We start from the raw sequence: 15,885 nt of genomic DNA on the forward strand, positions 1-15,885 counted from the left end.
ATTGAAGACAGAGAGACCATTGCCCCAACAAGCGTAAACTGATCATGTAGCCTAAACTTTTTCTACCCCTGGCCCTAAAACAATGCTGAACTGCTGACCTGAACAACACAGGATTATAGTATTGCTTAAGGGGGGCTGAGACTATAGTTACGCTTTGGGAGAGGTTTTGGGGTTTTAATTACAGTTGGATCCATTCCAATATGGCTCTGTTCACCCATTTGGGTGTCTGCAAGCGAGGCTTTCCTCTGAGCTCTGACCATCTGTCAGTCCTCCTCATGATCGTCTACAAATATGACAGACAAATTTCAATAAAACAACAGAAACACATCCTAAAACGGTTAAAATTGATGGCATGCTATGCACAAACCACAAGTGGTGGAATACGCACAAAAAAACACTTTCCATAAATGTTCAGACATGAAAGACCATCTGGAGGAGGTATTAGCACACTGAATAGGCAGACATTTAAAGTCTACAACAAAGATGGGTTTTCCAATTTGTATCATTCCCATACTTTTCCACTTCTGAATCACATATCTGGAATTGTATTGATAATGAATAGTCTCCAGAAACTTCAGAAGTGTACCCATGAAAAAACAACTGAAATGCCTTAAATGGGTTTTAACACTGTATTGAGTTTCAAGGAAATTGATGATTTTCCCAGAGAACCCACGGGTCAAATTACGCTTCTAGTTGAAATGTTGCAAATCTCGTTGCCATCAAGTTAGCTCGCTGTACAGAGTGCCTGAAGGCTCAAGGCATGCCCACTCCATAAATGTAAACAGCTGTAAGACAAACAGTAATGCAACCGTAGTCTCCTCCATAATAAAATGCAAACGTTAAATGATTCGTGGATTATAAATATAATTCGATATTTAACAGCTGTAAATATTTTACTTTCTTAACCAGCTTGGAGAGCGTACTGCAACCCGTTTCCGAGTCGTGTTACCTGTGAAAGTTTACCGCTCAACAATCGTTTGGTAGGCACCGTTATAACGTTAGCTATAGTGAACCAATATACATTAATCGAAACATACGTAAATATAATCTGTAATCTTTCCAAAATCAAATAAATAGAATATTATAGTGTTGGTTAAATGGTGCTCCTATTTGAATAGTCAAAGGGCTAACTAAATAAATGATAGCCAAGCAAACGAATTACGTTTATGTGCGCTAACGTCACAATGTTTTAGCAAAGATACGTTGCTAGCCACATAGCCTTCACATAACCCAGCATTTCCTCATGCACGGTTATTTTAAAATGCGAAATAGTTTTGGAAGCTAGCACGTAGGTTACTGTCAGATACACAGCTAACGTAACTACTCTGAAAGTATTGCGGTTAGGCTGACTAGGTCAACTAAATCACAGTCAGCAGCACTGTAGCATGGACCGCTGTGAGTAAAATGGCGTCGAGTTTTTCCAGTCATTCAAAAATACAATTACGCCGGACAGACACAGGCTACACCATGGGCTACACCACCTAACTTAGTCAGAACGTTTTATAAATTAACTTGCGACTAAACAAATGCTAATCTAACTAATTGATCATGTCCGATAGCTGACGTTCATTAACGGACAGATATATTTTAAATGTCCAAACATGTAATTAAAAGCTGTCGTTTTGAAATGCATAATTTCACATGAAACATGCAATTGGTAGGTCGCAATTAGCCACAACTAATTAGCAAATACCAGCACAGTAGTTTGAATACCCGAGCAATAGCACCCAGATAGCAAAATACCGTAATGTAAGGCAAGTTCAAACCCACTACTGCAGCCTGCATGCATACATGCATGTGGGTCGCGTGGATATTTATTAATTCGGGGATGGCTTGGTTGTTAAAATACAACGAGTGCGCACCGGAACAAGCAGCAACATCGAATCCACTGCTCATGAGATCCAAAAATCTGTAAATCCACCAGTCGAGGGATTGGCTCACAGCACACTCGTTACAGAACGCACGGGCATTTAAATGTAGGATACAAGCTAACGTTATCCAAGTATGTGCATCACGTTCGATAGTCAGTTAATGTCGTTAGTAAACATAACTAGCGAGCTGTCTACTCATTAGACTAATTCAGAAATGCAATTGTAAACGTACCAACAATGCAAAACAAATAAAATGCCAGCTATGAAACTAGCTAACATTTTGTCCACAATATCTAATCAATTATCTGCTGTACATCGAGGGATTAGTCTAGCTGTAAACAGGGCATCAGTCTACAAATTGCTAGCCAGCAATCTGCAAAACAGGAGTTGAGCTCTCTAATGTAAGGTTTACTAATGGTAGTTCAACTGAACAAGAATAAGCGCACCCATAGTTAACGGTTTTGTGTGGATTTATAATACTGCTTGCAAAACACGATCAACCAGTTCATCGTGAGCTGGACAGCAAACTAGCTGACTAGCTACCTCCATACTGCACCCTAATCATTTAAAAGGTGGGCTAGAACCAAGCGATGATTTTTGCTAGATGCATAATTAATGAAAATGGATCAAAACAATGTACAATATGGACTCATTCTAATAAGATGGCTGTAATTTACAGATGCTGCAACCCCAGCCACCCCATTCCAAATTGTTAACGCTTGCCAAGTAACGTTAATTTAGACCAGACAATATTAGCAGACTATCATCAGATAGCCACCGTAGCTTCATAGCTAGATAGCAAACATTGGCGTTAGCATTCGCATTGGTTTCCCACAAGTGTTCTGAAATCAACGCAACATGTTCTAATAATCTAGGTCTAATCATTTATATAATGCTACAATGTGTAAACGATCAATTAACCAGACTGTCCTACCTGATGCAGGAAAGATGGGCAGAATGTGGTCTTCTCTTTAGCTAGCTACGTGGGCTTGTAAAAATGTGCTCCAACCAACCAACAAAATCTCAAATTGAAATTCCCAGACCAAAATCTGGCTGGGAGGAAAGCCAACGCAGCCGAACCATCCCCCGACCAAGCAGATGGACTCGTCCTACTGAACTTTCATTGGCCTTGGAGCAAGGCGGCTCTCAAAAACTGGAGTATGATTGGTTTTTGGAACTGTCTTTAGAAATGCCTAGTTTTTCATTGGTGGAGACCAAGTTGTGTTATGAACAGTCATATGGCGAGCGTCACTTTAGGTTAAAAGGCTCCCACTACTGATCATAGTGCGTAATTGCATCATTTTCATATTGACTATTAATTTACGATTATATGCAATATCATAACTTGTTATACTTATTACGTACACTATTCGACATATACAAATTGCTAATGCAGTAATACAAATATCAAATTCAATGAAAAATCTGTATGTAGGCATTGCTTAAAAGCAACGTGGAATTCATCTGGTTTAAATACTATATCCTCACAAAAGCTACATAACCCAGAGTCATGGTGCTACAAACCATTGGTTATTTTTTGTAGAATAATAAGCCTCTTCACAGCAGATGTTTTATAGACAACCATGCAAACCTTGCTCAAAATATGACAACACCATATGGCAACACCAAGCACACACATCAGGTTGAACACAATATTTGAACCCAGAAATGGCTCTATGTAGCTGTTATAGTACTCGTTTAATACAAGAAGTTCTGATCTTTCCATGTTAATTTCGCTAATCACCACAGAAAGAATGGAATTCAAAATAGCCTTTTTTGTACAAACTACTATACAAATTTTAAAAGTGATGTACACTGAAAGATTTCTGACAGACATTGCTACACATAAGAACATGTGTACCTCTGTATACATAGCTGTTTTACACTGCTTCAACATTGTAGCTGATCTATGTTTTACACATGAAATCTTTAATGCACTGCAATCAATGGGCTAATCTACTGTGCGGGAACCAGAACAGAGTGACTGAAAGCTTCAAATCAAATCGGTGCTTTATTTGACAACAGAAAAGAATGGAATATCTTGCTGCAGGGTAGAGTGACAAATACACAGTTAACAACCATTTGCAGTTTCCAATGCCATCAAATATCCATTACAGACAGATATTTTGGTGTTTGGATCAATGCCTGAGCTTCATTTACCACTTTAGGACCGGGCAGAGGTTGGTTCTTCATTATTAATGCATAGGTCACCTCAGAATGTATTTTAGTTACACAGAAGGGGTCGATAGCCTTGTCTTTCATTTTAACCTTGGCACTTACTGGCACTGCTTTGAAATAATACTGTAGATATGCAGCAAATATTTCAGCACAATACTTGCTGCCTATTTTTGGAATCACTTAGGATTTATATGTACAAAAATAACATTGTTGAATTTTTTTGACAATTGTACTCATCAGCAAAATGAATCATAAATGATTCCCCTTTAACAATACATTCCCTACATTCCCAAAACAGCACTTTGACATTCCATTACGTCTGCACTGCACTGCAATGTTATTTCATTGACCAATGGGAGTCTGGGAGCAAAGCCAACCATAAATCAGTCTCATGTGATGAGAAGGTCCTGTAAAATGTAACACGTCTGACTCAAACAAGTTTTGTTTCAGCCATATCAAAACAAAACATGACACCATTTGCCTTGTGAGTTAGGAGTCCAAAAAAGCCAGGTAAATCAAATAACCACCATATTTTATTTTTAAAATTTAAGGAATGTGTTTTTTGAGTAAATAAAAATTCTTAAGTGACAACTGATAATTATTGCATTTCTCAATGCCATGTTTTTTAAGGATTGTCTTGTTAAGTCAATTTCCAATACCATAATTTTAGAAATATAGCTTCAGAGTTTCACCTTTATGCCAGAAATGATACTGAGAAAACTCCTTGTTCTCCAGGGGAATTGTTTGATACCAGGAGAGAACAACAAAGTTGTAGACAGTAGAGAGCATAGAATACAGTATTTTACTGATGGTGACCTTTTCATGATAGACATCATGATGTCCTGATTTGGTCTAATTTTACCTGAATAAAGTGAAGAGGCCAAAACAAAATGACACGCAGTGCCGTAAATGACTGACATATCAGGGGCTACCGCTTTCTGGAAGGGTTTGACATTTTATATTAATTTTATAGAACTGCATGCTTCACAGTACATACTACACTCATCAGAATGTAAGGTACTCACAAGAAATGTAATTTCGTTCTTCACTTTCAATTACTGGAAAAATCACTTAGTCAGCTAATTTAGAACAGTTACAAATGTGTTTAACCTATAATGATCAGCCATACTTAACCAAGGATATCTCATTCAAAACAGTCAACAGAAACTCACCACAGGAGATGGTCCGGTTCATATATGAAATTGGAGTCACAGAATCCATCACATGAGTTGAGAGTGAAAGAAAGAGAAAAAGAAATTAGGCCTAATCACTCTTGAATTATTACTACCTTTACAAGGTTAAACCAGTCACATCCCTTGACGTTCATGATGACAACAGAACAAGAAAACAAAACAAAAACATTGTTAAATACCTATTATATGATATTATTCTTTTTCATACCACATGGATCAATAAAAAAGAGACAGAAATCCTAACACCATTTGATTAGCATGATATGTTCAATGATATTACCAGGGTATAAAACAGTCCTCTCTAAACCACTCTAGGATGTTGTTTCTCGTCAAATCCAGGAGCATTGCTCTGTAGATTTCCGAAGGGATTAGTCAGAAGAATTATCGCAATCCACCATCTGGCCCACAGATATCAAACTGAATAAAACAAGTGGGTTAAAAGTTACATGGCCTGCTCCTCGCAGGCTGCTAGTACACCCTTGCCAACCATCACCTGTGAAAATAGACCACGACTGGGTTTAGCTGCACTTGGACAAATTATAGGGAGCAAAATAAAGTCGGTCATGTCATCCTGACTGCTGACCAATGAAAGAGGACAGGGTTAAAGTTAACTGCGGATTAGTGGGGTAGAGAGAAGCAACACTTGAGGCAGTGACTCTTATGTGCTCAAATCCTCTTGATGCTAACTTTGGGCTGAGTTGCTCACACAACCTGGAATTACTGATGGACAAAGAAGCCCCAGCTTTAGAACTGTGCCTCTTCTGAAAACAAGAGACAACCTCTGTCTGAGATGAACAGAGCCAGTTGTCTTCATACCTCCTGGATGTGGCTGTTCTGTTCTTAATGTCCTAATTGGATTCCACAGGACAGGATGACCCTAGCATGTGTGCGGTTGATGAATGACTCCTGTGTAAACTTAATCCCGGCTGCCATAATCTGCTTTCTAAAAGCATTCACGTAGAATGTTGCATGGGCATAAACGGGAAACTATTAATCAATAATGGTAAAATGGCCTTCAGGATGATTTAATTAATGAGGTCGCATTTAAAATATCTATCACAGTCTACAAATGTATGATTATCTATTTCAATTAATCAGTTGATAATCCAACAGTTGATGTTTTTAAAGTTTCTTATAGTTGAAAACATAGGATCGACAGATGACACAGTCTTTTGACCTGTCCCTATCTCCTAGTGGATATTTTAAGCTGAGAAAGCTTACTATTTTTCCTTTGTCTTTATATTATCATTTCATTTCATAATTTTAAATAACTTTTATGCCATGCATAAAAAATATTTCCATAGGATATTTAGCACAGTCATAATAATGCTGACAAAAACACTGCATAAGTTCAATCAATACATACCTGAAGCATTCTCTCAACACTAAACCAGGCTTTAGATATATAGCCTTAAATATGCTTTGCTTGATAAATACAATGTCTTTTGTCTCTGACAGTTCAAATGTTTGCTCATCACACTATTTCCTGGTTAGCTGTATTTAATCAAATTCAGATAAAAGAAAACATTTAAAGAATAAAACATTCCTCATTGTTCTTTCTGCAACAAGGCACCCCCTTCCCTGACTTCAATCGGTGATGAAAAATTCATAAACAATACACAGACTGTAACTGGATCCTAAGCCTATAAAGAGAGTTTGAGAGAGAGAGAGAGAGATAGATAGATAGATAGAGAGAGAGAGAGAGAGAGAGAGAGAGAGCGAGAGAGCGAGAGAGAGAGAGAACAAAAAAACCATTTGAGTAAATATGAGCTTCATGTTCTCACCTGAAAACCTCTCAGTCGGTCCCACACTGCGCTACTGCGAGGCACCCGGAGATGAGGCGGACAGTTCCGGAAACACGGTCGCACGTCCGCGCTGGCCTCTCTTTGGGGAGCGAGTCACGGGACTGGTCCTGCGTTTACACCTGTTCCTCTTCTGACCCGGCCGGTTCCTTTTCCACAATCTGAAACCAAACCCCAGGGTATACGGTTACACAACACACACAAAGGCGTGAAAGACAGAGGCACAGGCAAATATTTGAGCGTCCATCAAAGTATCGTTTTTCTACCCACAATGCAGATGATATTTGACCACGGTGGGGGCTCACTGAGAACCGACCACTCCTGTTTGAGGCAAAGCAACAAATTCAGTAGCTTCCTCCTTTATCAAGACGCACTGGCTGATGATTTTAAATGTTTCACAGCTAGCCTTCTTGTACAGTGGGTTGTTAATATCAGCCTGTGCTCATTATCTGGATCTTTATATTTCCATGCATTCCTTTTGTCTCTGGACATATACATCTTAATATTAATAGTGAGGCTTAACTATGTTCACTTCATAAAGGAGAAAAGTAATAACAATGTCAGTCATAATGAGAGACTAATAAAGACCGTCATTAACTACTAGTGGTGAGTAAACAGTCAGATTTTTAAAAGTACCAGACATTTGGATGGTCTGTTATAAAATGACAGACACAGAATGAGACCTGCTTATATTCTGGGGATGAACACTTGCAAGAAAAGGTGTGCTCATCATTTGTGATGAAAAAAAAAAAAACCAAACAAAACACTGGCACTACTAGTCACCACCTGCTGCCGGCTGCCTTAATGGACCTGTCTTTCAATGTTCAGGATGACTTCACACAATTATGTTGAAGGTGTTGATGTCAATGATTAAATAACAATAATAATACAAATCTGTAGGAAAATGCTGAGGCATTTCAATGCAAACTGTTACATGATCTCAGAGCAGTGTTCTTCAACTCCTTCAGGTCTAGTTTCAGTAGCAACAAACAATTAACCTTAGCAGCTGGGTTACTAACAGCACTTCCTCATTCATACAGACATGAATGTACAGCAAGCCATGTCTACACCAATTATGACATTAACGATTACAATATTGTCTGAAATGTACTGTAACATACAGTCTAGGAATGACCTTACTACTTAGGTAACTATACAACATATCTGTATTACGCAGTTAGGAAGAAATACTTATTATTCACTTGGAAAATCAACGTTTTATTATGGTAACAGGCTAGTTGCTTATTGCTTCAGTAGCTATCAAGCCAATGGGCATTTATAATAAAATGATTTGAAATGAATGCGGAATGTTCATGAAAAAGCACGTAAAAAGGGAAAGAGATATTTGTAAAGTGTATTACCAGCAGCCAGACGGGATCATTTACCACGAGTGTCACACACAGTCACATGAGACCATCTTCATGTTTAACTTTCATTTTCGAATCTGACGGATTTATAATGGCCCTTTGTGGTATCCGTAGAAGTGTGTTTACAAATATAACTAGCTAGCAGCCAGAGCGGTACCCGTAGGAAGTTAGCTAACGTTCGCACATATTTGCTAGCTGGCTATATTTACAAGTGTTGGTACGTAGGTAGCCGTCTGATCACCACCCCTTGCGTGCTGGCATACTTCTGTTCTGCAACTTAAGTTACAAGCGCATAAGCAAACTATAAATAGCTGTGTTTAACTCGACTACCGAACATTCTTTGTCCGTTGTACAAGAAAAATACTAACTAGCCAGCTAACATAATGGTAACGTTATAGCTACCGCCGACTACGGAACATTAGTCAAATGGCAGCGCTAGTGAACTATAGAATATGTCCGTCATTCTAGCCATTTGGTTTTGCTCAAGTTACAGCGAAACGTCAGCTAAAAAAGTCGAAGTAGTAGAACCTTATGCTAGCTAGTGACGCTAGCTGCGTGCAATTCGCAGCTTGTGTTGCTAACTCTTGCCTGTAGCTTGCAAACCAGCTATACTTAGTTTATTAACGTTAGCTAGTCATTTATGACGATGGCTAGCTAGTTGTGGATTTATTACTTAAATCTAATTTTAGCATAACTATATGGACTAGTTGGCTAGCTTTTCACGCTAAACGAAACAACAGCGAACTTTATGCGAAAGGGATGTGTTAACTGGCCACAGAGAAATTATTAAGACCAGTTATGATTCCTTTGAGGATTATGCTTATACAAACTCGCAAGATTACGGTAAAATTAGCTCGCCAGAACCTTCCAAGAGTCTTTCACACGTTACCTGGAGGACAGGTAAATCTGACAGAAAAGGTCGTTTGTCAATCCTACGGATTATCTAAAATACCTCACGGACAGGTACATTTCACAGGCATGCAAACTGTTGACTGCTCTGAGACGGATATCCACGCTGTTGAACTCAAGGCCAGCATGGAGCATGACAGTGACCTCCTGCCTACACCTACTCATGCACCCAATGCACTGGTGGATATAACCACTGAAGAGGGCTGTTTGCAATCTAGCCCATGTGCCAAAGCACGCGTCGATCCTGGTGAGCTACGTTTTTAAGAGCTGCTTTCATTCAGCGGACGGTCTGGCTAATTTGGGCATACAGTAGCTGGATAACCAAACAACCACGTCAACTATACGAAACTGAAATAACTGTTTCTTCAGCGAGGGTCTGCAAACCTGGTGCGATTTATGCAGTAAATAGATTATTTGCTTTGGCTGCGTGTATTCAGAAGGCGGCGCTATTTATATGGTAATGTTACTGTGTATCAGATATGCAAATCTTGCAACATAAGAAAGGCAAGTTTCTCACATAGCATATCCAAAGCATACACTCTACACATCTGTAAAAACATAATTCCAAAAAAATCTGTAAACCAGTGTGGATTACTAAATTATTTGAAAATATCACAATTTTTTCCACGGTCTATTACAAAACGGTGCAATTCATGTTTTTACCACATTAGTTAATTAGGCTCTGTGTCTCTTCATATTGCTGTGTCCTTTATAAATGGTGTATCACATAAACGAGACACATATCAATATCTCAGTGTGTACGCAATTATTTTCATGATTTGCATATTCTGTGGTTGAAAACTAAACACTATATAAGACCCTGAAAGTGCCAATCATTTAACATTGTACAGGTATGTGGTATTCCCAACCAACCTCTAACTTGGCAGATGGAATATCTGCCATCCCTATACAGGGAGGGCACTTGCTACCATACATCTTTTACTCTCTGTATTGCCCATAATTCATTTGCGTTTGTGTTTTATCCATTAGGATTTATGGTACTGTTTGTCCGAAGCTAGCAATACCATTTACTTTGAGCTCGCGTTTAAATCCGCTCAGAACCACTCTTACAACAACTGGTTGACCTAGATTTGAAATCACATTGTCTTTCCCATGAAAGCATAGAAGCTAGATGTATGTCCAATTCCAAGGAGAGCTTTATGTATTCAGATAATTTGTTGTGCTGGAATGGAAAAGATTGATGTCATATACTGACACTAGCACTAGAAAGATGGGCATTTTCAGGGTGGTTGAAGTTGTCTTCTAAAGTCTCAGGATTGGTTGTCACAAAATGCACCAGCTCGTCGTCTGGTTTAGCATCCAACACAGTCAGGACTCTGCATGTTTGGTGGGACATGCATACAAATTCGGAACAACTTGTGGAAGTAGTGGACCCCTTGAATTTAGTGTTTGATGTTGATGCCACCATTGCATTACACAATGTACCAAAAGGGATTACTGTGTGATGTACTGCTGAATGTAGGCTACTGCTTTCACGGACAGCCTAGGTTTACCAGTCTTATCTGTCATGCAAGCTTTAAAATTCATTGCGTTTGCACGCTACTGTAAAAACATGGATAGGGATGATGGCAGTTTGAGATGGTAATCGTGCAGATGATGTTGATTATATGAAAATGTGAAATCGGTATTAGTTTCTAATAAAACTAAACATTACTTTGAAAGATTGCCATTTGTGTTTGCAATGGAGAAACTGACTTGCATCACTGATGGGGATCTGACCTCCACATGTAATCAGATATTTGCACTATGGTGTAAATGGGTGTGTTTTACCCCCCCCCCCCCCCCCCCCCACCTGATACACACAAAAACAGTTTTCATTTTTCACATTTGATGAAAATGTGTAATTGTCTTTGAAAACACGACTGCGTTCCATTTCCTCGTTTCAGCTTGATAAATGTGCTGATTGTGAGCTGGTTATCATTGTGAGAATGGGTATCGTTACAGTCAGCTATTACGTCACTTGACATCCTGATGTCCAGATTAATTATTTTTAAAGAACATGCCTTTATTGATATCCAGAGTTCTGTTCTATACTGGAAGGTCTGCATTTCTGTATTGCCCAGGGGTGACCTGCGTCTTGCTCCCCTGTTTGATTTTTATCAGATCCTTCAGATTCAAAGAAAAGGGAGAGGAGGAAACCCAAGAAGGCCAGAGTCAGAGGCCGGAAGCAGAAACTGCAGGCGTCAGAATGTGCCGATAGCCTTTTGCAAGAGCTTCCGTTCGCTAACGCCAAAACATGGAAGGACCTAGGCTGTAAGTGCACCCCTCGAAACTCAAAAGAACCTGACGAAATCTGAGAAAAAACTGACCAAAACAGAGCTGCATTCTCAAAGTAAAGCTAGAAGAAATGAAGTCTAGGCCTCTTTTTTGATGCCTGCAGTGTACAAGCTTCTATTGCCAAACTTACCTTTGCTTGCAAATGCTTTGAATCCCATGGAGTGCTGAGATGATGCTAGGTGGAAGATGGCATCGCACTTTAAGCAGTCCAGAGAGTAGACAGTTGACGAGCGAAATGGACTTCTCCTCGGCCCGCTTGAAAGCACCCTGTCTAGCTCTGTAACAAGCGATTATGTTTGTTTTGCCAAGTGATGCTAGGAACCTCCTTGTACCACAGCTGTTGAATTCAAATTTCCTCCAGCTGCCAGCAGTTCTGAATAATGCACTTGTTTTGTTGTCTGTTTCTGTCTCTCCAAGGACAGACAGATAAGACAGCTCCATTCCCCGGCTGTCACACAAAATGACATGTTTCTAGACCTTTGGGTGTGACCTTAAAGCATGGTTGAACCTGCATTGACCGTGGTCGCCTTAGCCATTTGACAGGAAGGTTGGCTCCATCCGTAGATTCCTCCGGTGATGCGGTATCTCCTTAAACCATACTTCCTGTTCACTTATATTTTTGCTTCCCCTAGTCACAACCTCAGAGAAGACCGTGAAAAAAAAGCGCAAAAGAGGAGACAGCGGACGAGGAGAGAGCGAAGAGGACGCCGATAAAAAGAAGAAGAAAAAGCAGCCGCGCCCAAACTACTTTGTTTCCATCCCCATCACGAACCCAAAGGTGCGGGCTTGTAACCCATTTTGTCATCTAACCATGACAGACTCATTGCCACATTGCCATTATTTATCTCTTGTGTAGCTGTTCCTTGTTATATTGAGTGTTTTTAAAATTCTACATTTACATCTGTTCATTTTTAAATGTGATTTATTTGACAGATGCTCTTATCCAGAGCTACTAACTGGGACTTATGAGACATAATGCATTTATTTTACAGATCTCACAGATTTTTTTCACACCCTTCAGGGAAGGATGATAAGTGGCTCTGTGATGTGTGATAGAAAATGAATGCTTCTGTAAAAACCTCCAGTTTAATCAAAGTTGTGTCACATCATACTTCAGAGCCTTCATCGTGCCCCTGCATATGGCACCCTCCTGTGGAGCTTGTTTCTTTTAATAACTTTCTCTCCTAAGAGTTCCTGTAAGGCTTACAAATATGATCATGTACATCCCATCACCAAGCCTACACAGAAAAATGATATTTTGCGTAGATATTTGTGTATGAAACATTATCCTTTCTATCTCCAAAGGAAATTTTGTGATCAGGCTTCTGTGGAGATTTCGTTAGCCACTTTTGAGTTGAGCCAAATCAAATAAATCGAGTTGATGGAACACATTAGTACTACAGTATGATTACATTTGGCATTACATTGCTGTTTGGCTGTTGGAGGAACAAGGTTGCTCTGCAACGTGATTCTATTAGTAACGGTGCAAGGAAGTAAAGTGTGAGGTAAATATCATTAGCAACGATCCATTAGTTCAGCGTCTCTTTTAGATCAGAGGTGGGGTCCAGGCAGTCCAGGACCTGGTGGTACAGAAGGACAAGAGATACTCCCGGGCCCTGATCCCCGTGGGCAGCCTCCACATCACCCTGCTGGTGACCTACTTGGGCAACGAAGAGGAAGTCGACGCGTGAGTGGCTCCCCGGCCACGGCAGACCCTCGTGTGTCGGCCAATCGGTGGCCTTATCACATGTCCTTTTAGATGCGCACCATATCCAGTTTCCTGGTTATTTCATTTGTGAGTTACGTGAGGCTCGTTGACTTCTCAGAAGTAGGGTCGTCAGGTCAATCCGCACATTTGTGAAAAACTCAAAATAAACAGTTTGGAATCAGTCTTTTTGTAGTTTTCTAATTGAAATGATCATTCCAGTAGTCCTTGAACCGAGGGAGCTGTTTAATGAATGCTATCAGGCTTGCACAGAATGTTATGCAAAGGCTTTCTGAGGTTTCACACTCTGTTTTTGAACCGCAAATGTAAGTTTGCATAGATTTTAATGTAGTTGAAGGAAATTGTACTTGGCGTATGAAGTCTGTGTGCTGCGTGCAGTCGGTGGGTAATTCTCTGAGGGAGCTGTGTTTGGCGACGGGGCGGAGGGGGGCACTAACAGTGTGGGAACTACTCTTTGCCGTGACAGGGCGAGGCGAGCGGTGGCCCAAATGGAGCCGGCGGTCCGGGACCTGCTGCGGGGGCGGGAGCTGGTCCTGCCCTTCCACGGCATCGGACACTTCCGGAACGAGGTGGCCTTCGTCCAGCTGGCCGAGGGCGCGCACGTCGCCGCGCTGACGGAGATCGCAGGTTCGTCCGCGCCCCCCCTGCGCCCCTGTCGGCCGGGTGGGGGGCGCTGTCAGTTTTAACGCTGGGTAAATGGACGCCACATACCCTTCCTCATCAAAGCTCCCAGAACTCATTTCAGTCATGCATTGAGTTGAATTGGCACTTTCATAAATTCAGCGCCCTACAAAAATAGGTTTCTGATGAATTGCTGGCATTTCGGACAGCAGAGTCAGGTCATCTGAATCAGATTTAGGCTGATGCCAAATCTCAAGGGTGCTTTCTGCACGGAGCCGTATTTTGCTCTGTTTTGAGGCAGCTGACAGGAAGTGAAGAGGGATGCCGATAGTTCGTTACGGTGTGAGGAGAGGACACGTCCCGCTAAGGTCATCAGATTGTCCCCTGACGCTCGCTGTATACCCCCCACCTCTCCTATCGATCGTCTCCTTCCCTTACATGCCCCCCCCCCCCCCAGCCGTCCTTCCACGCTACACGGCTTGCACCTCTCACCACGCCCCCCCCCCCCCCCCCACTCCGTTCTCTCTCTCCCTCTCTCCGCTCCAGAAGCGGCGAGGAAGGTGTTCGAGGAGAGGGGAGTCTCGTCCGGGGACGCCAAAGACTTCAAGCCGCACCTTACCTTCATGAAGCTTTCCAGAGCCCCGAAGCTCCGCAGTCAGGTGAGGCCACCCCCCGGTCAGGGAGGTGCGGAGCGGCCGCCGTACTATCCTTCTGTCCTTCAGCCCCCCCCCCACACTCCCGTCCCGCAAACTTTCCTTGTTTTCCGGAGGGGAGGGACCACGAGCGTGGGTCTAGGTAACGTCCTGCAGAGTTTGTGTGGGGATATCGCATAGAGAAGCTGAGTCATTCTCCGTCAGGTGAGTAGCTTTGCTGTTTTAACGCAGCGTGCTTCTGCTGAGCCCTGCGCAATTTAAATTACTGCCAATCAGCAGCTCACCTGGGCGCGGTGGAGTCAAACGAGCAACCGGCTTTTTAATCTGTTGTGCATGAATCATTAAGACTACAATCGTGGACCATTGTGTGCTTGCCAGCACAGCTTCTGCATGACTTAATTCAGCAAATATTTGTTAAAGCGTTATTGGCAGGAAATGTAATTATTACTGTAGGTTAAAGGTCGGTACGCTTTGACGCTTGTTTGCTTGTGAGTACCCCAAAAAGGTGATGTGACAACTGAGGAATGTCTTTGCATTTCCCATGTCAAATTACAGATAATCTTAGAATTGTCTTTTCAAAAGCTGGTATAATTTTTGGTCATTTGGTATTATTGAGTGCTGGGATTGGGGAGTCTAGGAATTGGGCACTTTTATTTGTTGCCTGCATTTGAACGCATTGGATTTCACCCCGAGTGTGATACTATTCAGTGGAATGAGATTGCAAGTGGATTTAAGGCATGTTTTTATAAACTAACAATGTTACATTCCTCACAATTTGTGCAAATGAATTGAATGAAATTAGTAGCAGTGGAGTTCTAAACTGCTTAAAGCCATCTTAGCGGTCTTGTGTTCAATTAGGAACTTAGTCCAGTAGAGATGTTATTAAAAAAAACAGTATTAGCGGCAGATGTTTCTAGTTGCTGTTTTATAGAGTAATAATATTTAGAAAATTAAATAAATTGAATATTGTTTGAGCATATGAATCTTGCAAGTCTTTGCAGTGTCCTACATTTTCCTCTTTCTTCCTGTGTTGCATATTTGAGAGATGCACAATATTGCTTGCAGGCATTATTACGGATCTTTGAGCATGCCCAGTGACACCATCTGTCATGGAATACCAGTGCAGGAAATTTTGCTGAGCTCAGGAAGTGAGAAACATTAATATCTAAATATAACTTAATAAATAAATGTTGAATCGGATCCATCAGTAGACATAAAGTGAATACATTTCTAACAGTGTTCATTGCGTGCTGTTTGGTGCGCTACG

At 41.1% G+C, this 15,885-nt stretch overlaps 2 protein-coding genes and 1 long non-coding RNA gene across 20 annotated transcripts in view; 1 reads left to right on the forward strand and 2 right to left on the reverse strand.

Annotated features, from left to right (window-relative positions):
* epb41l2 (erythrocyte membrane protein band 4.1 like 2) overlaps positions 1-2,960 on the reverse strand; it is a 71,394-nt gene extending 68,434 nt beyond the window's left edge. For 3 of the 12 annotated variants that reach the window (XM_035422013.1, XM_035422011.1, XM_035422010.1), the window contains exon 1: positions 2,806-2,954. The gene's annotated coding sequence lies outside the window, so the exon portion shown is untranslated. Of the gene's footprint in view, positions 1-2,805 lie in introns of all 12 variants that reach the window. The other 9 variants (XM_035422016.1, XM_035422014.1, XM_035422012.1 and 6 more) reach the window with 4 other exon arrangements.
* Positions 2,961-3,863: 903 nt separating this feature from the next.
* LOC118229734 lies at positions 3,864-8,562 on the reverse strand. 2 transcript variants are annotated; one of them, XR_004765715.1, is made up of 3 exons: positions 8,406-8,562; positions 7,027-7,205; positions 3,864-4,378 (listed from the first exon to the last, which is right to left on the reverse strand). It is a non-coding gene; the product is annotated as an uncharacterized LOC118229734 (long non-coding RNA). The 2 variants fall into 2 exon arrangements; XR_004765716.1 differs by having other exon boundaries at positions 3,864-4,437.
* A 622-nt stretch (positions 8,563-9,184) lies between these two features.
* LOC118229730 (A-kinase anchor protein 7-like) overlaps positions 9,185-15,885 on the forward strand; it is a 34,356-nt gene continuing 27,655 nt past the window's right edge. For all 6 annotated transcript variants that reach the window (XM_035422028.1, XM_035422023.1, XM_035422027.1 and 3 more), the window contains exons 1-6: positions 9,185-9,567; positions 11,445-11,594; positions 12,251-12,396; positions 13,169-13,305; positions 13,811-13,971; positions 14,512-14,624. In XM_035422028.1, coding sequence (XP_035277919.1) covers positions 9,210-9,567; positions 11,445-11,594; positions 12,251-12,396; positions 13,169-13,305; positions 13,811-13,971; positions 14,512-14,624 — 1,065 coding nt within the window. In that variant the 5' untranslated portion in view covers positions 9,185-9,209. The remainder of the gene's footprint in view (positions 9,568-11,444; positions 11,595-12,250; positions 12,397-13,168; positions 13,306-13,810; positions 13,972-14,511; positions 14,625-15,885) is intronic.

The sequence above is a fragment of the Anguilla anguilla genome, chromosome 6, assembly GCF_013347855.1.
Source record: "Anguilla anguilla isolate fAngAng1 chromosome 6, fAngAng1.pri, whole genome shotgun sequence".
Classification (NCBI taxonomy): Eukaryota; Metazoa; Chordata; class Actinopteri; order Anguilliformes; family Anguillidae; genus Anguilla; species Anguilla anguilla.